The 22,804-nt window shown below is 40.0% G+C and overlaps 1 protein-coding gene across 4 annotated transcripts in view; it reads left to right on the plus strand.

Moving 5' to 3' along the window:
- The window catches only part of LOC124170504 (ubiquitin carboxyl-terminal hydrolase 16), a 159,057-nt gene that overhangs the window by 119,504 nt on the left and 16,749 nt on the right, over positions 1-22,804 (plus strand). For all 4 annotated transcript variants that reach the window (XM_046549275.1, XM_046549273.1, XM_046549274.1 and 1 more), the window contains one exon: positions 19,945-20,040. In XM_046549275.1, coding sequence (XP_046405231.1) covers positions 19,945-19,994 — 50 coding nt within the window. In that variant the 3' untranslated portion in view covers positions 19,995-20,040. The remainder of the gene's footprint in view (positions 1-19,944; positions 20,041-22,804) is intronic.

The following is a 22,804-nucleotide window of genomic DNA, read 5'->3' on the forward strand; positions in this document are numbered from 1 at the left end:
TCTGAGCTCGAAGATATCTCGATATCTTTCAGCAATTGTATGACACGCACGAGGTTCTGAAAAGAATTAGACCTAACGCGACGTATATCTTACAGCATTTAAGTTTTTTGAGCTCTAATTGATTGACACAAAGATTTATAGCTAAAATAAGGCTACTAATATTCAACATAGTCCAAACAGCACAATTTCGGAAGAAACAAGCGTAGCATAAGCGCATTCAAACAAGACGAGACGGACTGGAAACTTCAGGCAGCGCAAACTGCGTGTATCACATTGCTGCGCCTTCGCCCCTTCGCTTTAAAGGCAACGACGTCCCATGCAAGATCGGACGTGTTCTTCCCTTGCTCCTTTGCTCGTAGCTTTAAATACGGAGGGGAGGGAGCCCTCTTCCCCTCGACCTCTCCTTCAGCGCTCTTCACTTATAAGCATTTCCGATTTCTTCTATCCACCATTAAGTCCAACAATGAGCACACTCGTTCGATTTTTTTCAACGGCAGGTTTTGACATCAATATTACTATATGCAGTATAAATGCCGCGGGATGCCCACTCGCGGCAATAAATTTAGCGCGTGCTCCGGAGCGAATCACCCCGCGCGATCTTTTCAATGTTCACCTCTGGGGTACCGACATGACGGCGCGGTGCTTGCAAGAAATTCAAACAGGAGCATTTTAAAAATACGTCACTAAGGGAGAAACTCCCCTGCCTGCCGCTTGATTTTGACCCAGGGTTTCAGATTACTGACTCACGCTGAAAACCAAGGCCACTCAGTTCCCCTTGAACTTGCAACCGGTGAAGGGGAGGGGGGGAAGATAAGAAGTTTGTGTAAGAGGCGCACCCCCATTTTCGGCTGCAATATCTGGGAAAAAAGGTGCGCCTCTTACACGCGCTTATACGGTATCTGTTTCAATTTTCCACAAAACCCAACAATAAAATGGACGATTAAAAAAAAAACTTCGAAAAAAAAAATAAAATCCTGTAAATGAATGCATAAAATGTATACATAAAGTTGAGGCACATTCATAAAATTCCAGGTAGAAGTTATTACGTAAATAATACAAAATCTCACCAAGTTTACTAAAATTTGGTGAAGTACTTTTTTAGGTATCGCAATTACAAGTAGTGGGTGTCCAGGCCATAGATTTCGGGCACATGTAAATACCCCCTGAGGATTTAAATACCCAAATACTTATACCTGGCTTGAGGGGTTAAGGCAAGGTCAAAAAATCAAAATTTGAAAAACATTTTAATGCCAAAAATGATTAATATTTTTATTTTTCACAAAATACATTCATCTCCACTCAAAAGTATGCTAAAATATCGATAATGTTAAAATAATTATTAAATATCAGTGATTGTAAAAATAGAATTTATGTATCAATGACATAGAGAGCAAGAATAAATTCATTTTTGTGCTTCACTCAATTGTTGCTGCGCATGGAGAGGAGCAAAGCAGTCAATGCATAACCCTACATTGCATTTCAAGCATTCTGTTCTTATTCCACTGGTTCAGTTTTCAGTAGCATACCGTTGCCACTGGGGTTTGGATTTTACTAGGTAGTTGTGCCCGTCAAACCTATTTCATTGGGGACACGAGAAAGAAGGTAGACCAATGTCAACTGAATGCATTCTTTGAAACATGGATCAATTGCATATCTATTTTTGCAGCCAATCACCTCATTCCAGTCGCACTTCCTCTGCATAGTTGAGCATGTCCTGGAGATTTGGGGGGATTCTTGTATCCAGGTGTGACCGTACCGTTGCCCATTGGAACTCAATTTGAGTTACCCTTTTTCTGGATTTCTGCATCAGCATCTATGTGTTGTGCATCATTGCATCCAGACTCCTACTAAAAATGGGCCACGACCATTTCTTCTTCCTCACACTACCTTTCCAAATTCTTTTTCGTAGGTTTTCTCTTTCTTAGGTTTTACAAAGGAGCTATCTGAGCTATGGAGGCATCACACTTTGTTGCTAAACCTCATTGGCCTCCCCCTCATTAATTGCTAACAGTCATGTCTTCCAAAATAGTATGCAGGGTGCAGCAACATAATTTCCTCATTTCAAAACTTATTAAATCCCATTGTATTGATCAGAAACTTTTTACTTATGTTTTACAATGTTGGCACATATCTTAAGTTCTGTTTCACACCATTTTGAATACCAAGCCAGGTAGGTGACGTCCCCCATTCGACAGACTCTGAGTAAACTGTTTTCTGGCATTTGCCATGACTGTTACCAGCATATCAGGTGGTATTCTGGCAAATTCACCCCGAATGTTGGTATTCAAACCTTGCAGGGTCCTTGGACTGTGCACATAAACAGGAGATATCAAAAGATTCCATTGAAAAAATCGCAAGGGGCCAAATCGGGAGAGAGGGCCGGCCACTCACTCGTTGCGATGAAGCGCTCAGGGAAGTGTTCCTTCAAATCAGCCACCTATGCTCTTGAAGCGTGGGCAGACTGAACGACGCACGATGGCGATTGAATTTTGCAGAAACAAAGCGTCATATTCACGACTCTCGGACGAGACCACTGGCGCTCCGCTACGACATCTACTGACTGAATGGCACCCATTTTAAAAAAGGAAGTTATGTTGCCACACCCTGTATTATCAACTCATTGAAACTCAAACACTTTTTCTCTGAAATATCCACTGAATCCCTTCTTTTACCATCTCCATAAAAGGGTGCATTTCCCGCATCTTATCTGATTTATCCATAGTGGTGTTATAACAGCAATGAATAAATCTACTTATTTGTAGAAATCTGTCACGTCTCATTGTGTTATACACAAGTTCATTTCTGGTGTCTGGTGCTACATCACAATAGTGCCTTTTATTGGGAGTCGTATTATACCCACTTAGGAAAATAATTGCAACAAACACTTTCAGTTTCTCAGGCGTTATATTTGAGTCATTACAGTTGCAGAATTGTGCATACTCATTCGACTCTTGCTAATTGCACTTGACTAATTGCACAAGGACTTCTTCATCAAAGAACAGTTCACAAATAGTGGTTGGGGATGGTTCGTGAAACAGTAGGTTGGTAATCAGGATTACGAGAAATCCTTTCCTGTGCTACAATCTCTTCATCGCCCAAAACGGGTTCTTGCTCCCTTTTCTTTGAGACCTATTGGGTGCTTTGCGGCTCGGCCTCCCTTCACTTCACTCTTCAACATTCCTAAATATTTCTTGTGACATAAACTCAGTTGATTGTCCACCTTTTCGAACAGCAACTTTTAATTCGAGCATCCACTCAAGCTATTCATCTTTCCTCAGTCATAAGGAAGGTATTGATCCTCTCTTTACAGTAGCACATGCTACATTGTAAGCAGTATCTGTAAGTTATTTTGGCTTTGCAAGCAGATGGAAGTGTGCAAAGTGTCTGAGTGGGATTGAGATATGTAAGACGAAAATAATTGAAATGGTTAGGCTGCTTCTTGTCAAAGAGATGCCAGTCATGTAGTCGTCTCCTGCCGCCAGCTGTCTTTGGATTTTCCCCCCACCAAGTACCCTCTCATACCCACTTCCTAATTGAGTATGCATTCTCTTCCTTCTCATCTTTCTATATAGGGTTTAGGTTTACAATTATGCATCCCACCTCTTAAGCCTTGGTGAGAGAGTTCACATAGGGTATGAGATTCTGAAAGAATGGGGACAACTAGGTGTCTCAGATATTTGGATGACATCATTATGTGAACAAAATTAACCTATAGCCACATTTTCTATCCGTAATCAGGGTTCCCACTCAACCGTGAAAACCTTAAAACCGTGAATTAGCCGTGAATTTCGTCTACCGTGAAAAAACCTGGAAAAAGCCGTGAATTTCGTCCTAAAACCTTAAAAATCTCTCAATCTTGATAATAATACCTTCCCAGAAATGTTCAACTTCGTTCGTAGTGAGCGCACTTCTATTCATTGTGGCGAGCATCGTCGCATGTGTCAGAAAAGCGTGGAAACGAATGTTGCCTGAAGAAAAAAAAAACATCTTTTCTCAGCGCAGACCTTCTCTCTCCCCCCTCCTGAAATATGACACCACTTCTCATCAGCTTGTTTACTTTCCTCGACTGGCTTGGTTTCCCCTCCCTCGGTCACTACTTAGTCCCCCTTCCACCCAATTAGGCTTCCCACTGGCTGCAGCGACCACTTTCGATCTAAATCTAGATGGCCTTTGTGTCGAAAAATTTGAACGTTTATTCAACACCCTCAATCCTGTGATTGGAAGACCGCTAACCTTGACAACCTGCTATGCGCTGTGGACACTACGCTCCCTGCGTTTGAACCAGGCGACAGCGAGCTTTCGGTGCGACGTTACTAATTCTCGCGCGTTGCGCCCTGAAAACGAGAGAAGATTTCCGCTTATGGCAACACAGCATTACACGATTTTCGCATGTGTCGACCTGGAACTTGCCAGTTTTACGTCGCAACCGTAAAGTTTGTGTGGAAATATTTGACGTGTGATAAAGTAAAGTGAAAGTGAAAATAACATGTTTCAGCAGGTATTTATTATGTCTTTATATATGTCAAACCAAGTGAATTATAATTTACCTATTTGCACCTATCTAAGGCAAGGTTTTTCCTCCTAACTCCTGCAGAAAAGAGGGTTCGCATTACAATGGATTGAAAAATTCTCGACGTCAATCGGGTTGCATAATTTTCGTCGGAAAAAATTATGGATACCTGAGTGTGCCACCTAATATATATAGCTATACATACAACGAAAAATCAACGTCAATAATACCTGAACAGTAATTTAGCTTATTTAATTTTGTGTTTAAGTGAAAAACTATTGCCATTTTAGGCAGTAGGTAAAGCGTGCGTGCCAATCAATCGCCGGGTGCACTTCTGCCGTGTCCACGAGATCACCTGCTTTACCCTGGTTTCGGCTCCATTTAAGTTAGAGCTTGACCAACTTACAACATTTTTGTGTGATTGATTACAATTTACCTAAATTTTAACCAGAGGGGGATCCTGGATTTCTTACTAGGGAGTGGGGGGGCACAAGCAAAGCCGTATCCAGGATTTTGTTCTGGAGGGGGGGGGGGGGCAGTGGGATACCTCATGATACAAAACGAGCGCAACGATAATGTGACGGTAATCAAAATCTTGCACATTTTTTAAGTGTCTGGGGGGTATCTGCCCCCGTGATCTGATCCCTAGATCCGCCTAGGATTGTAACGGTAAAGCCTCAATGCCGTCGCGATATAAACTGCTACAAAGTCCTTCCATTTTTCCCAGAGCAACGGAATGAAGGGAACATGATTTGCCTCTGATTAGAGAGATCGATACAGTTATGGTTTCAGAGTATGTATTACGATAGCAGAGAAAAGAAGTCATTACACTGCCGCTTTCAAAAGAAAAGTTATACGGTGGAACCTCGATCTATCGTTCCCGCATTGATCGTTCGCCGTTTCTGGTCCCAAATAAAGTTCCTTATAGACAATGTATTTTTTTCTCGCATCTATCGTTCCCCGATGTATCGTTTCTTGCATTGATCGTTTGAAGATCGTGGTTCCGACTCATAATTTTCCCGCATCCATCGATTGACGAAAATGAGACGAAATAAATACAATGTGTCATTTATGGCTAATAACGACAAGCACATAGTTGGAATCTTCCCCAAGAGATGGAACTACCATTGGGAGAAGCTCAGTGCCGTGGGAAAGTAAAATTAGCGCATTTCCCAAGATCCGTTATCCCCCTCCATTCAGCATTCGCCTCCCCCCTTCTGACGCTTTCCTCTTCTTCAAAATAAAAAAAAGGTCCCAGCTCGCGCAGGGATGGTATAACGAAGACCTTAGCATCGAAAAAAATATCGATTTACACGAGAACAAGTCACCTATTAGCCCAAAAGGTATTTAAAAATGATATTCAGCAATTGCTATTATGCTTTTATTAGATTGAAATGTTAGTAACTTGCACGTAATTAAAAAAAACGAGACCAAACGCGACGTATTTTAAGCAAGGAAATAGATTGAAAAATACGATGGTGATTTTTGGCGAAATGCGATATCCTCGTAGCTGAGCTTCTCGGCAGTTAATTCGGCATTTTGTTCCGAAAACATGATATCAGGTTGTTATCAGTTATCAATTTACGAGTTATGATATAAGTCTCACTTGTCAGAGTTACTGATGAAGGGTGACGAAAAGAATGGTGTCTTTAGGGTAAAAAATTTCATGGCGCAGTCATATGGTCACGCTTCGCCCTCTGCAGTATGTTCTGCGTACCCCCGTACGCGATAGCATCATTTCCGAACTTCACCTCGTATGAGTGGTTCCCTACTTTCCAGGGTTGCTGGACTTCGAACCACCGAGTGTTTTCCATGTGGGTTTAATAAAGTCAGGTTTCATTTTCACTAGTTTAATTTTAATCCATGGCCCCTCCGAAGAAACTATTGAGAACTTTAAGAGATGGACTGAAAATAATTGAACACGAAGAAAGGAATCGGGGATAGATGCGCGTGAATATTGCAGAGCGCCTTGGGTTTCCGCTATCACATGACGGTAGGGGGGTGGGGGAGTAGAGTGAGCTAGCTACCTGGAGAAAACAAGTAGAGATATGAAGGCGAAGATCCAGGTGGGCGTGCCACTGACGATTAACGCAACATTGTTCTCGCTTTACACACTACCTCAATTATATTAAAAATATATTCATTAGACAGGAACAATTCAAGTAATAGACTATTTTTGGTCTTCGTCACCCATCTCACAACCAGTCACTGTGCCGGCGAATGCGGTTGTTTTAGGCACAACATGCACATTGCTCTCGTGAATACGTGTACTGGAAATGGTGTTTGATGGATAAGAATTTTTATATGAGACTGAAATTCATAATAGCAGTGTAAATGCCGAGTGGAGAGCAAACATTTTTTTAGTGAGGTGGCGTTTTCCTTTTGAAATAGATATGGGTCGAATCAACAATATGACCTATGTGTCTTGATAAAGTACTACTATTCCTGTTATTATCTAAAATATTGTTTGAAACCTTTAATGAATATCTTAATTACTCGCCAAAATCCTGCGTTTCCTGGGACATAGGCAACCTACCAAAAAAATAAAGCATTGATCGTTTTTCTGCATTCATTTTATAATCGTATCGTTATTAGGAAAAATATTTTTCCCCTAGTGGAGTTCCAAAAAATGAGGGTAGTCTTAGAATCGTGTTTGTCTTAGATTTGTGCTAATACGGTGTATGAAATTGTTTTTCGATTTATTATGATCTATAAACATTTTTCATAAAATATTTTTCGTTAAATAAGAAAGAATCAATTTATAATGTTCTACAAACAATTTAAATAAAATATTTTCCGTTAAATAAGAAAGATAGGGGTGGGGGAAATTCGGTTACTGTGCAGTAATAACAACGTGCGCAAAAAACAATCTCTCGGCGAGGAATTAAAAAAGGACCACGGGTGTCCGGACGGAAGAAGGTCCGAAGGGTATTCGGCATCCAGGCAAGAGCGCGGTTGGGCTGGTCCTTTAGTCAGCCCTGAATTTTGCAAACGATAGATCACGTCATAACAGATATCACTTTTCATTGCGGCGTTAACATTCACTTTAAGACACATTAAGACAGATGATCGCTGGAGATATTAACATTATCACCTATCGTATATAATTCGTTTTTTTCTTGATCATTAAATTTGAAATAACCACCGTACACGATTTTTCCATTTATCTTTTCCTCAATACACGAGATGAATTTCATCCATCACTGAAATTTTAAGGGCTGAGCAAAGCTATTGACAAAGGATGATGCTAATGCTAAAATGGTCCAATTCCATGGACTTATTGATCGACGCTGTTTATAACATATTTATTGTAATTACAGTAGATGGTCGTTAATCCAGAATTATGAACTACAGAATATCTATCCCTAAGGGAAGGTTCTCTAGAATTTTTCCAACGCTATTTTTTCCATCGCCCCAGCGAAATATAACGGCGAAAAGAGCCGTTAAAAGTCCTCCGGTGCCAAAATTTTGGCTTCCAAGGTGATCCAAAAAGACAGTCGTACTTCTAGTATGGACGTAAGTCGATGGTGATTCAACACGATGGTAAAAGCAGCATGCGTTGTCTCATTCCGCGGGCTAACCCCACATATACGGGACGAATAGAGGCAGGGAAAGGGGCTTATCAGAACTGACTCAACTTGTATATCATTGTCAGTGGGTTTAAATTAAACATGGTTGGAACTTGAATAGCTATTAGCTTAACTCCGCTAGGTGGCAAGCGTTTATTTTTAACGGAACAGGAGTCCGCGGAGAATAACTCGCGTCGTCAATCGCCATGGAATCATTGAAGTCAAATTCAAGACGTGAGTGATAACGCAGTCCCTTTAAACTCAGGAATGGCTTAGCACCATTAAATCGAAATACAAAAAGTGTCCGGTGTTTTTATCAGATATGGGGAAGCAAAATATTACGTGAAGATGCGTCACATGGCTCGTGAGTCAAAGGTCCCAGTGCTGAATTGAAGAATGCCGACTGAAGCTATACCCGGTAGATTCAATCTACTAATGCTAAAATTTCACGGGAAAATGCTTTTTAAATATGTAAAAATTGTAAAAAGAGAAAATTGTTGCGGGCTATTAATAATTTTTTTATTCATCACTGGCGGCATGATGGTAGTTGCGCAGTTATTTAAATAGCTCACTTAAAAAAGTTATCTAAACACCGGAAAAATCTGAATTTCCGAATATCCCGGGTCCTGTGTGCTCCCTATAATCTATGGTATGCTATTTGGAAGGAGGTAACCGACAGCTGGGGTCATTAGCGCCAAGAAGTAAGGGCTGGGGGGATAGGAACCTTGTGTTGGCATTAGCCAGACCGCGGTAATGATAGGCTCCAAAGGGACCAGGACTTGACGTCCCATCTACTGGACAGAGTGGTGCACTGGAAGTACTCTCCACATTACAGTCAAGTGGGGATAGGGCCATCTCTGATAAGTTTCTGCTACTGCCAGGACATGAACCCAGGCCCACTGGGTGTAAAGCCTTTGTGATGTATTAGAGAAATTTTGCTCCCTGTTAATGGGATTAATTTGGATGACTATCCTCATGCATCTCATTTATTCAATCTCCAATCTTTGTTTGTCTGCAGGTGGTTAAATGGATTTCCTGTAAACTGCTTTTAATGGGAATATTTTCGAAAATTAGCTTCTCTGAGCTTTTAGTATCATCATTCCGAAATTTTTCCTGGGTAACAGAAGTAATCTTAGTGCCAGAAATGCTAGCAATTCAACCATGTTGTTCAACCATGGGGAACATTGTTCAGGAATGCAGCTTTGTTTCTCTTATGGTAACACGTCATCTGTGGTGTTGCTTGTGAGTTAATAAGATTATTAGGCTTCATTTTCTTGCCTCCAAATGAGTAATTGAATCGGGGAAGCATATATCTGATGAAATTGAAAAGGATTTCATGCTCTTTTACCATAAAACTTCACATATGAGTCTTTTTCTGGTTCCGGTTCTGGCTTAAATTAAGCTAGCGTTCTAGCTGGCTAAGCGTTCTAAAAATAATGAGCAAGTATTATCTTGAAAATTATACTCTTCCTCAATACCAACTCTTGATTTTTACACACTTTGATTTTACACAGTGCCCATATTTCGGTTCGTCCAACTGCGTAAAATCAAAGTTTTACCGTACATTAATTACAGCTTTGAAAAAGCAGACTTTTCAGAAAAATGTAATTCAAAACATTCTTATCAATTTAAAACTCTCAAAAACCCAAATAAATTACGATAAATGACAATAAAATTACATTTAGCATTGCACTACCAGCTGGTACCATATGGTACCGCTAGGCATTAACAGGTTAAGTTTGGAGCTAGTGGAAATTTTGTTTTAAAACAATACAGTTTGAGATGTAATTTTTGCCATCATAGGCTATTGGGCGTATTGAGTTCTGTGTAAATGGTCCACCCTAAAGCATTCAAATTCATCAGTATCCACAGGGGAGAAATAGAGCAGTGGCTAAGTTGCGTATGAATAGCATCAACACATAAAAGGGTCGGAGAGAAAGTCTCAAACGCATAGGCTTTTTTCCTCCCAGCAGTCGTAGGCCTTCTGCATCTCAGGAATACAGTGCGGCAGCTCTTTAGCAGTAGAAGGTGATTATAATAGAGCCGTGCGGAGTAAAAATCAAGCAAAAAATGGCAAAAAATAGGAATAAGCATAGAAAAATAAAGTTGTATGGAAAAATCATAAACCTAGAAGAGAAATTGAAATTGATCAGTTGCTTTGAAAATGGAGAGCGTCAAAGCGATATAGTACGCAAGTCTAAGCTCACAACATCGACAGTCTGCAATATTATTCTGAATGAAGACGAAGTTAAGATGTCAGTGACATCAGCCACATCAACTTCAGCTAAGCGGTCAATGCATACACGAAGTTCATTGCTGGTAGGTATGTGCAAGTAGCACTTTTTGACCTCGAGTCAAGTTGAAAACTACTCGCGACTATCGAGTCGAGTTGAGTATGGTAATTCTTGAACTAGGCAATACAGCAAAGCATGCTCCAACATATTCTCATTTTTTTCAATCCCAAGCTAATGTGTAAAAAGGGAAAAAGAACAAGGAACGTTGATGGTAGTCGAGTCACAATTAGGAAATAAATGAAAATTAATGTGTCTTAACACATTCCCTGCCACAGCCTTTTACGCGAATTCACCTATTGTGCCAAAGTGCTTTTCTTTATTCTTGTAACTATTACTTTAATTATTTACTTTATTTTGACGACTTCCAATGTCACCGGAACATGTGATCTCTAGGAACAATAAAAATTATTATAATAATTATTATTATTATTACGTTTTAATACTTGGATCCTTTTCATTTGAGATTTTGTGTTCATTCGGCTATGCACGCCGCATTGGTCACGTCATATAAGCGGCACCGAAGGAGCTGTGACCCACGGCGTGCTATGAGTGGCCAAAAGAAGGGCTTGGCGTTTAGACAAAGTACATGTTTTGGTCAATATGGCCGAAGCCGCGCTGAACGTGTTAAACAGTTCCAATAGAATAATTTAAATGAATTAACCTCTCGTAATATGTCATCAAAGGATGTATCCAAACTGCTCAGAACCACCCTCAACAAAGATATTTGTACAATTGTATTTAATATTGTATAGGTAAATGTACCATGTAATATTTGATCCTTTCAAATTCTCATGCAGGAAAACAAATTGTTCTACATACTCAGGCAGGAGGTTTTGACGTCTCCATGATACAGTATTACTGTAATGTAACGCTACACACTTTTGTATCTCGTCAAGTACTTTGTTTCCTAAGTTTCAAGGTATGGGAACCTTGGGAAGTTAATTAAAAGTTATGTCAACGATTTATATGTATCTTGAATATTCATGGAATTTTAGTGGATGAAGCGAACAAACTATAGAACTTAGCTATAGCTTTGTAGATCAAAAAAAGATGTTTTCTTTCTTTCTTACTTGGTTTAATCAACCGTAGCAACTATTTTCTGTTAGTTCTGTTAAATGGAAACTAAACGAAATAAAGGAATAAACAAAAATTAGCATTCGCCGTACCTAGTGCTCAAGAAGGCTACTTGTGATGTCGAACACCGGGAAAAACCGGCATGGCCCGCTAAAATCTAAAAGTTTCATTTTTTCCATAAAAATCCTAACAATTTGTATTTATTCCCTTGTTGTTTGAGTAAAGAAAGTATGGTAGGGTACAAAAGTATCGCATAGGAAAGTATGAGCAATGGTGTGGTCCACTCCGATTACTCCGAATAGGCCGCTGTGCTGGGACGGTCGGACGCCATGGCTGACGAAAAGGTATTTGGCACCCACGTCGACTGCTCTAGTGGTTGACTGCTGTGTATAAACAAGATGAAACTCCCAATTCAGGGAATTATATTATGATGATTTTACATAAGTTATATGATAGCACCTCCAGTCGGCAAATTTCTGAGCGTACTGCCTTCGACAGCTCTGTAACTGAAACTACTCAACTGGAGTCAACATTTGTAATACTACTCGAATCTCTCAAGTCGAGTACAACTGCTCGACTTGGCTTGAGCTTTCGAGTACTCGCACATCCCTAATTGCTGAAAAAAAAACTGAAATACTTCTAATTACCTTGATTTATCATAAACAGTCAAATGATGTTCCTCTATTGCAGGCAGTTGTTTGTGCAAAAGCTGTGGAATTATTTGAATCTATAAAAAAAGACGAGTGTGGTGACTGCTTTGAGACATATAGTGGAACCTTTGGTTGGTTCTAGAATTTTAAACGGCAAGCTGGCATTTTAGTGCTGTGATATTAAGTGAAACTGCAATTGCTGATAACACAGCCGCCGTAACATTTTCTAATGAACTACAAGCTGTGATTGAGTGTGGCTCCTTTCCCCCTCTATTAATTTTCAATTTCAGGGAAGAAATATCTGGGTTAGGTTTCAAGGCACATAAGGACCATTTCATGTTGCTGCTTGGTGGTAATGCCTTGGGGGACTTCAAATTAAAGCCAGTTATAATTTATCATTCACAAACTATGCAAGCAATAGAATTGTATCCAAAGTATCATTTGGATGAGCAGCAAAAGGGCCTGAGTGACACAATAATTTGTTTAAGACAGGTTTGAAAATTCGTCACCTGCCAGCAGTGCGATGCAAACCCCCGAGCTAGAAAGCATTTTTTTCCTAGATATTAGCCCGCCAGCATGTTGGGAGGGAATTTCAAAAGCACGTAAGAATTTTTTTTATGAGAATAAACTTCTTTCAATGTGTGCCTACCATTGTTAAAGAGATTTTAAACCATAACTGTTAACATAAAAAAGGTTTCTAAGGCTATTAATAGGAATATACCGTATAAGCGCGTGTAAGAGGCGCACCTTTTTTCCCAGAAATTGCAGCCGAAAATGAGGGCGCGCCTCTTACACAAACTTCCTATCTTCCCCCCTCCCCTTCACCGGTCGCAAGTCTAAGGGGAACTGAGTGGCCTTGGTTTCTAGTGTGAGTCAGTCATCTGAAACCCTAGGTCAAAAACAAGCGGCAGGCAGGGGAGTTTCTCCCTTAGTGACATATTTTTAAAATGCTCCTGTTTGCTTTTCTTGTAAGCATCGCGCCGTCACGTCGGTACCCCAGAGGTGAACATGGAAGATCGCGCAGGGTTTTTCGCTACGGGGGGTGCACTAAATTTACTGCCACGAGTGGGCATCCCGTGGCATTTATACTGCATAAAGTAATCGCTTATCAAACGTAGAGAAATGCGTAGTTTTGAAGGACATACCTGGTTAATAGTCAATATCTGTCTTGCCGAGTAATTTCCATTACGCTGAGGACCTGATTTTCCAGAAAATCATCTTCAGACGCTAATATGAGGATTATTGCAACTGAAAATTATATTGGTGTCAAAACCTGCGCTTTAAAAAATTTGAACGAGTGTGTTCATTGTTGGACTAAATTGTGGATGGAAGAAATCAGAAATGCTTATAAGTGAAGAGCGCGAAAGGAGAGGTCCAGGGGAAGGAGCGCGCGTCTTCGTAGCAAGCAACGAAATACGGAGGGGAAGGAGCACGCTCCCTCCCCTCCATATTTCAAGCTACGAGGCTATGAGCGAAGGAGCACGGGAAAAACATGTCCGATCTTGCATGTGACGTCGTTGCCTTCAAAGCGAAGGCGCAGCAATGTGATATACACAGTTTGCGTTGCCTAAAGTTTCCAGTCCGTCTCGTCTTGTTTGAATGCGCTTATGCTACGCTTGTTTCTTCCGAAATTGTCCTGTTTGGACCATTTTGAATATTAGTAGCCTTGTTGTAACTATAAATCTTTGTGTCAAACAATTAGAGCTTAAAAAATTTAAATTCTGTCAGATATGCGTCGCGTTAGATCTCTTTCTTTTTTGTAACCTCGTGCGTGTCTTACAATTATTGAAAGCTATCGAGATATCTTCGGGCTCAGTAGATGACTCACCTAGCATTTGGCCTCCATAAACTGAGAGATCGATCAAGGTTAGTTGGTGAGACGGGGTAGGGATGAAACATGTTTCCATTGTTCCCCTGTAACTTGATGTTTTCCTATTTTCCTGTGGGGTCTCAGAAAGTAAAAAAACGGCAGAGGCATTGGCTGATGGAGGGCTGAATGTGGCTCCATTAAATCTACGACGTGGTTATTATCCTACGGTGCTGAGATTGCCCCGATTGTTGTCCAAGCTCTTGGCAAGGTTCATGCTATGTGCCTGTCGTGTATTGCCTTAAAATTTTCCACTGCTGCAATTCTATTGCAATACTCCTGCGAGAGCATTTTAACAAAATTGTTCGTGAATAGAACAAGCATCGTAGAGCAACGGCGTATGCGAAGAGAGGATCGGAACTCTTTCTACTCCCTCTTATGCCACTATTACCGCCGCAGTTATCAAAATTTCCTCTTTCAATTAATATTGAAAGAGGAAGATTTGATAACTGTCGAAATTCCAGGCGTACTGGAATTTCGACAGTTATCGAATATACGTCTGCAACACCACGCGATAGTTTTAAAAAAAATGCCGCAAAACTTTTTTCTTTGTAGCTTCGATGCTCAAAATAGGGGTGCGCCTCTTACACGTGTGCGCCTCTTACACATGCTTTTACGGTATATGGTTTAGCATTCACCATTTTTTAAAGTCAATGCTGATGACAACATGTTGATCAAAAAACAACTCATCTTCACTTCGAATCCCCTCATTTGTCTATTCTCCCCCATTTTTTTCTATTTTTCCATTTTTTTTTTTTCCTCTACATTGGGGAAAGGGTCATGCTTGGTTGGTGGTCCTGGGTTGGTGGGTGGATGAGGGCCTGGGCCCCTTATGCCCTCCCTTTGATCAGACCCTGACCAGAATACTTACCTCACTAACTCCTTTCACTTATATCTGGGCTGCAAAGGAGTAAAGTGCCTTTTGGTTATAATGTAACCAATTCTAACTTTTCACTGTGTGCTGTCACTGTACTCCACTTTCCTTCTTCACGAACTTCATACAGTTCTCCCGAGTCTAGTGCTGGAGATTCCAGACTCATTGGCAAGTATGTGAAGTATATACAATGAGAATTTTAAATAATAATATTAATTTTTATTGGTCCTTCGACTTTGCATAGTGAAATATAGAGCTAGTAAAATTCAGCCCCTTCTCTCTCTCTTGGTGACGGAATTCCCTTGAGGAGGGTCTATGTTAGTCGTGAATTCATGGTCATTTCAAGCATCATTTTTTTATCATTTCTGTGCCATCATCTGGGGTTAGAAGTCTTTGTGTTTTGTTAATAGCTATTAGGCTCATTCATACCTTCACATGTACTTGAAGAAATTACCTTCAAAAAATTGAGTAACCAGGGAATAAACCTGGGTATACCTGACCTCAATCTGATATGAGATATCTGGCTATCCCATCCCTTTTTATTTAGTGAGGCAGAGTTTCATGTTCTGCCTTTAACCTTTTCCCTACTAAAGATGTAGATATACGTGTGGACGTTTCTTGACCCAGGAGACAAAAGCCGTATATTTTCGTCAGAGATTTTCCTACGCAAGTGAACGAAAGCCGTGTACATTAGGGCGGATCGCAAAAATCGATTTTTTTCAAATCCATCTGGCCCAATGAAAAAAAGTTGTGGGACCGATCAAAAATAAGGCCTGAAAAATTTGAGACCTCTACGTGAACCCCTGACCCTCGCTCAAATGCGATTTAGGGGGGGAAGGTCAAAATTCGAAAAATATAAAATTTTATGGTCATTTCCTATAGATTTTGCCGAGTTACTGCCCTTCTAGGGCAAAAATTTCGTGCATTTGGACGTATCTGCCACCGTTTAGCCACAAAATGCCTAATTTGAGTCCGCGCCCGCGAAGAAAATATTACAACGCCCGCGCAGCGTCGCGGATACAAGAGCTGCTAGCCGATCCCGTCCCCTCCCCGCTCGCTTCTCCCCCTCCCATGCCTCGAATGCAGCAAAATTCATCTCGCGTGTGCTGCTAGGAGGGCGTTTATCTTTGATAATATAAATCGGAAGATGGTAGAAGGTAAAAAACGGTGCGTAGTGAGACGACTTGTCCCTTATTTGGAGCCTCGTCGGCGTTAAACAAATCGATGTTACCAACTTATAGAGAAGTGATGAAATATTTTTAGATCTGCGAACGCAGGAAAGGAGCCTGCGGTCTATGAAGACGCCTCTCGAGTGGCTATAAAGGTGTGCGAACTATGGTGATGCGCTTCTCTTCCATTGTGAATGTGACTAAATGGATTTAGCGGTACCACAGGAAGTACTATAACTTGCGGAAAATTAGAATAGACAAAAAGTAGGGTTTTATTGAAGTATAAAGCTCAAACAATTTTAAAGGAACATGTTTAATTATGCGATATTTTTGCGTGTAAGTGCAAGGAGGAGCATAAGTTTCCCCCAATGAAGAAGTAGTTTGAAAGACAAGCTGACGAAAAGAAAGATGATAGCTGCTGGATTGAATCCTAAAGAAACTCGACAACTGAGGAAAAAAGGGAATAATCGGTGATCGATGAGTCAACATCGTCAATTCTTGTACGGGAAAATACTATCAAAACTTTTCTTCATCAATTCATTCGAAGAAAATGAAATTAGCCGATTTGTATCTCTACTTTCCTCATAAAATAAACATTAAGGACTATAAACTCAAATTGGAACTTCTTCGGGGAAAATGCGTCTGCCAACTGTGATAGAGGTATATGCAAGAACCAAACAACAGCAATGATCGTTCCCGCAACTTTAGCCGACGCAAAAGTCATAACTTCGTAAGATACATCAAAGCTAGTGTACCAGAATCACTTACGTACACAGAAAAAGATGCTACATACTGACAAATCGCTGTCGAGTTTACAAAATTATCCGAATATTAAGAAAATGTTCATCAGATTTAATACAAGCCTATGCTCATCTTCACCAGTGGAAAGACTTATTTTCACTTGCTGGGTTTATCCATTTCCCTGTGAGGGGAGCTCTGTCAGACAAACTTTTTGAAAAACTTGTATTCCTCAAGGGGAATAATTCATTCATAGAGAGCAACATTTGATAATTTTTATTTTGAAAAATCTCAAATGTATATGTGTATGTTAGAATTTTTATGTTTATTTATGTGTTAGAACTTTTTAAAAGATGTCTTAGTTTCCTTACAAGTGTATTTTGTATTTTAAAAAGTATTTAAAATACTATTTTGTATTTTGTATTTCAAATACCGAAGTCCAAAGTATTTGGTATTTTGCATTTCAAATACATTTTGTGCAGTATTTTGTATTTCAAATACTCCTCGGCCTGTATTTTGCCCAGCCCTGCCTACTGTGGATAAGAAAAGAGAGATTTCATCAAAGGGCTTCATTTTATTGGAACGAAAGACTATACTCTTGTCTGATGAAAAAAGGCAAGAGGACTTATCAATACAAGTTTAGAGGGGAATGTGTGGTGTTAATTGAAGAAACAGGGTCCCACTTTTGGAGGTTTGCTTCGCCCGTCAGAGGATTAGCAAAAGTTATAAAATTATTATTATGCAATTATCGATTCCTTTCGGAGTGAAAAGTAGATACGCAAAATTAAAAAAGGAGGCATCATCCCTTTGCTATAAGCATAATTCCAACATCCCTTAAAGAGTAAACTCAACTCGGGATTCCCACCGGGTTAATTTTTCCATAGTGGCCAACATTTCAATCTCCGACTCGGGGCTCATCATAAGAGATAAATTTTGTTGAATCCCGAAAAGAGTTAACCCACATCATTCGTCGGGAAAGCATTAAATCCGTGTTTCATCCCTTACTGTGGTCTATTTGCTAATTGCACTATGCTGACTTGGATTTGCGACATAAACATTGGGAGGGTAATCTAGGGACCCAATTTGCGTTGCTGCAAGGATGCTGTTGGCAACAAATCCGAGATTTTTTTAATTGCTGGGTTTTAATATCGACGTAAAGGACTACACGCTGATGATATATTGGAGAGAGACTCCGGTTCCTTCGGCTGTATCTGACATTAGCGCTGTGGAAATGAAAAATCTATTAGTGAACGTTCAAAATTGAAGTTAAATATTCTTTTTATTATACATGCGGACGAGATATTCGTGAAAGAATTCACCAAAACTTTGTTGACAGCAGCGAAAGACGAGGAATGACACTGATATAAGAAATATAGACTGGAAAGAAGATAATTGAGTAATTCTTTCGTGATTGTTCCTCACCGGACGATGCTGAAACATCAAATATTAGTAAGACCAACGAAGAAAGACGCACTTGGTGTGAATTTTGGTGCATTTCGGGCGTGGAAGAGGCGAGCGGGGAGGGGACGCGAGCGGCCTTCACCCAAAATCCATTTAGACACAGCTGTCGGACAATACCGGAATAGAAGTGTATATCCTAAGTTCCCACACCTTATAGCCGCTCGAGAGGCGTCTTCATAGACCGCAGGCTCCTTTCCTGCGTTCGCAGATCTAAAAATATTTCATCACTTCTCTATAAGTTGGTAACATCGATTTGTTTAACGCCGACGAGGCTCCAAATAAGGGACAAGTCGTCTCACTACGCACCGTTTTTTACCTTCTACCATCTTCCGATTTATATTATCAAAGATAAACGCCCTCCTAGCAGCACACGCGAGATGAATTTTGCTGCATTCGAGGCATGGGAGGGGGAGAAGCGAGCGGGGAGGGGACGGGATCGGCTAGCAGCTCTTGTATCCGCGACGCTGCGCGGGCGTTGTAATATTTTCTTCGCGGGCGCGGACTCAAATTAGGCATTTTGTGGCTAAACGGTGGCAGATACGTCCAAATGCACAAAATGTATGTCCTAAGCGAGAAATACTCGGCAAAATCTATAGGAAATGACCATAAAATTTTATATTTTTCGAATTTTGACCTTCCCCCCCTAAATCGCATTTGAGCGAGGGTCAGGGGTTCACGTAGAGGTCTCAAATTTTTCAGGCCTTATTTTTGATCGGTCCCACAACTTTTTTTCATTGGGCCAGATGGATTTGAAAAAAATCGATTTTTGCGATCCGCCCTAGTGTACATATATATACGTTTTCTTGCTCTCCCCCTTTTATCACGGTCGTGGGTGTACATCGTCTTTGTTTCTGGACCCAAGGCTTTGGGGTTTAGGTTTTACCCTTCCGGGAGCAGGTACCCTGACCCCCTTATCTTTTATTACCCCTCTTAGCGGTAAGGGACAGCGGTCATACAATTGTTTATCCAGTCAGTTTTCGAAATAAATATTTGTTCATTTCTCAAGAAATAGAAACTAAGAATTGAATTCTTTGTCTTTTGAACAGCGTTTACAATTTTTAAACAAAATTCTACGATAAATATTAACTTATATCTCGACTTCTGTATAAACATCAACATGGAAATTGTTGCTGCATTAAATGCGTTAATATTGACCTTAGATCTTCATTTAAAATGTGACTATGCTCAGAAAAAAATGAGGAATTCAATTCAAAGTCTGCAAAGTACGCGCAAGCAACAATTATCCATGTGCTAAATACTTATAAGCAATCCATAAGTTGACCACGAACCAATGCCACAGGTATGATCGTAAACCCGGAAAGGAGGGAGCACAACTACCCTCGCAGTCCGCGATAATGCTGAGTCTTCGCTGGGAGGGGTCGAAAAAGGTTGGAGCTGAAAGAGTGTGATTATCCACGAGACCCTTCTTTACGAATGTCCTCCAAAAATGCTCCGTGCCACGAGAAAGAAGAGTCTCTTGGGGCTCAGTACAGCAGTCATACTAAGACGAAAACTCCGCCGTCTCAAAAGGGTTAAACTGTGAAAATTCTCAGTGTGGTATTTATCATCAGTGTGTAAGGAAATCCTTCCTCTTAGGATGAATTTCTACCATTAAAATTTTGAGGAATTACTTATTCTGAGATGGGTGGCTTTTGTTTAATTGTATGCACTACTTTGCATATTCTTTTGTATCCTCAGCTAATTTTGTAAAATTCTACCTCTCTCTCTCTCTCTCCAGGCCAAGCAGCCCAATACAGCACCTTGCTATCATCTTTATGGAGTAATTGAGCACTCAGGTCACATGTCTTCGGGCCATTATGTAGCGTATGTCAAGGTAAATAAATATACAGTAGAATCCTGATTTAAGGTTTTTCAGCGGGGACAAAATTTAAAACACTAAATGCAGAAAAACACTAAATGAAGACCTGCCATTTTTTTCAGGTTTTAGGGTTTGTAATGATTGGAATGACTTTTTATGAATAAAAAATATTATTTTAAGGAACTAAAAGGTGCTGCATGCAGCAACAAATTCATTGATTAAATGTTCTTTGTCCAATTAAGGTTGCATATTTCAGTGGCCTCTAAGAAATTTTTTTCTGTAAAAGTGACTTGTAGGTGACTATAGCATTTCTAATATAATTAAAACGGTGTAAGTAGGTACTCGAAAAATCGTCATTGCATCAATAAAGATGAGTGAAATAACGGGACAGGAGAAGATCGCTAATCCCAAATTCTTAACTACCGAATATCTAGGAAAAGGGAGGTTTTCTAGAATTTTGCCAATTTAACGTTTTCTGTTGCCTCGGCAAAACGAGCGATTTATGAGCCTCCTGTGTGCACATTTTGGATTTTGAGGTCATCCAAAAAAGGAGAATCTTTTTTCTAGCATGCCTTAAAGTCGATAGTGATTAAACTCGATGATAACACCAGATTTGTTGTCATATATCCACGGCCTCATGCAGGTCGAATGGAGCCGGGAGAAGTTGCTTATGCAGCACGCTGATCACCTTGACTCCGACCCACCATGTTTCTTGGCAGCTTTTAATAAAATTTGGTTGGACCTTGAATAACGATTAGCTAAACTCTGTTAAGTGAAAAGGTTTAATCTTCAACATAACTGGATTTCATCTGAAAAATTGTCAGTGCCTCTGGAGTTTGGCAATTTTGTCCGAGTTATGATATCGCAGTCAACCACCAGGGGTTTCCTGCTGGATTTTTGTATTTTTCCACGCTCATCTATTTTACCGTGATTATGCGGTGATTTTTTTTCCAGCATGAGCGATTTATTTAGAGTCACGGACCGTGATAGTTCGTCAAAACTCCGATTGTCATCTCTTTTGACATAAAATAGCACCAGATAAATATCTTTGAATCGACAGCGATATCAACCAGCCGCATGTCGGTATATGGGCTCCGGGATATGTAAATTACGATGTAAAATAATGTTGTTCCGTTAGGAAAGAATGCTTTCACTCACGATCATGACAGGGGAAACACTTCCTCGGTTGTTTCGCTGTTCCTCCGTGGAAACTGACCTTGGAATGTATTTAAAGTATCTTCTAGTGAACTGCGCAAATGATATTGGGCCTCTTTTGAAAAGAGAAAGTAGCCGACTGGAAAAATATATGGCTAACAATGGACTGCCCGTAGAGAGTAGAGTTGAAAGGGGCGTAAGCTGTCAATTGAAAACATTACGAGGAAACCATCATTGTAGCGGCCCTCGGAGGATAACTCGTGTCATCAGTCGTCACGTGTCATCGAAGTTCACGAAGTGAAGGATAAAGTAGTTAGAGGTGATCAAGGGATGACTTAGCTCCATTAGATTGGATCTGATACAAAAAGTGTCTGGTGTTTGGATCAGAAGGGGAGCCAAACATTACGAGAAGACAAATCACCTAGCTTGCGAGTTGAAGGTCCCAGTGCTGATGAGGCTCTTCTTGTTGATGAGCAGAAATTCAAAGATTTGGATAACCACTTGCATGAGCCGTCATGAAAAAACGTTTAATCGGGCAAAAAAATCTTGTGCGGGAAAATTTTTTACGACCATAAATGCGGAAAAACGCAAAACGCAGAAACATTAAATACGGATAATTTTTACATTGTCCTAATAGGGAATGAATCGGGACCCCAAAAAATAAACGCTAAATGCGGAAAAACGTTAAATGCGAAGACGTTAAATCCGGATCAAACAGTATCAATTACAATTTATCAGGACTTCACTTTGCTATGGAATATTTATATTCTTAGTGTTAATTGATAAATGTATACCGTGCAACCACGATAATACGAGACCTCACGGTGATCAAATAAACTCTCACTATAGCGAATTGTCGCTTTATTAGAGGTGGAACAAATAAGAGTCAATGAACTCATTGTAAACACCTATAAAGGAACAGGATTGGTGTGGCAACGGAGGCATTACTGTCCAACGAACATAAGCATAAATCCAGATGAAAGGCGCTGTTTTTGCTGCATCACTAAATTTCCTTACCTTAATAACAAACTAGCCATTCAATTTATCAGCGCTGAACTTAATAAAATTCATGCAAAGCATTGCTTTATCAACATTATCCCAATGCACACGCAATGAAGCCATTTTTCTATGTACGATGTGCATTTACGTGATCAATCTATTATTTTGATATTTTCTGCTGAAATGTCAAACTATTGCTGATAAAACAGTATCATGGTTATTTAATGCCTAAAATGCTGTCATTGGTGTATGTTTATTGTTTATGTACATTTTGCAGAAGTAATGTGAAATAATCTCATTTGTTTCTGCAGACGAAAATGGTGGAAGATGGTAGAATGATCCTGCCTCGGAAGACCTTTCTATCATCCAATGTAATATCTTCATTATCTACACTATAAAGTATGCTAAACATTCTTAATGATGTGATTAAAATTGCCTATGTTTAAAAGAAGTTCCATTTTGAGTGTTATGCCCGCGACGTCATTGAAAGAATATATTGAGCGTAACCACGGCACTGAAATAAAAACGATTTGAAATAAAATTGGTAATATAAGAAAAGGTATTGACTTGATATTGTTTCACGAAAAATATAATGAAGATATTACGCTGATGTCACTTAAGGAAA

The sequence above is a fragment of the Ischnura elegans genome, chromosome X (assembly GCF_921293095.1).
Source record: "Ischnura elegans chromosome X, ioIscEleg1.1, whole genome shotgun sequence".
Lineage (NCBI taxonomy): Eukaryota > Metazoa > Arthropoda > Insecta > Odonata > Coenagrionidae > Ischnura > Ischnura elegans.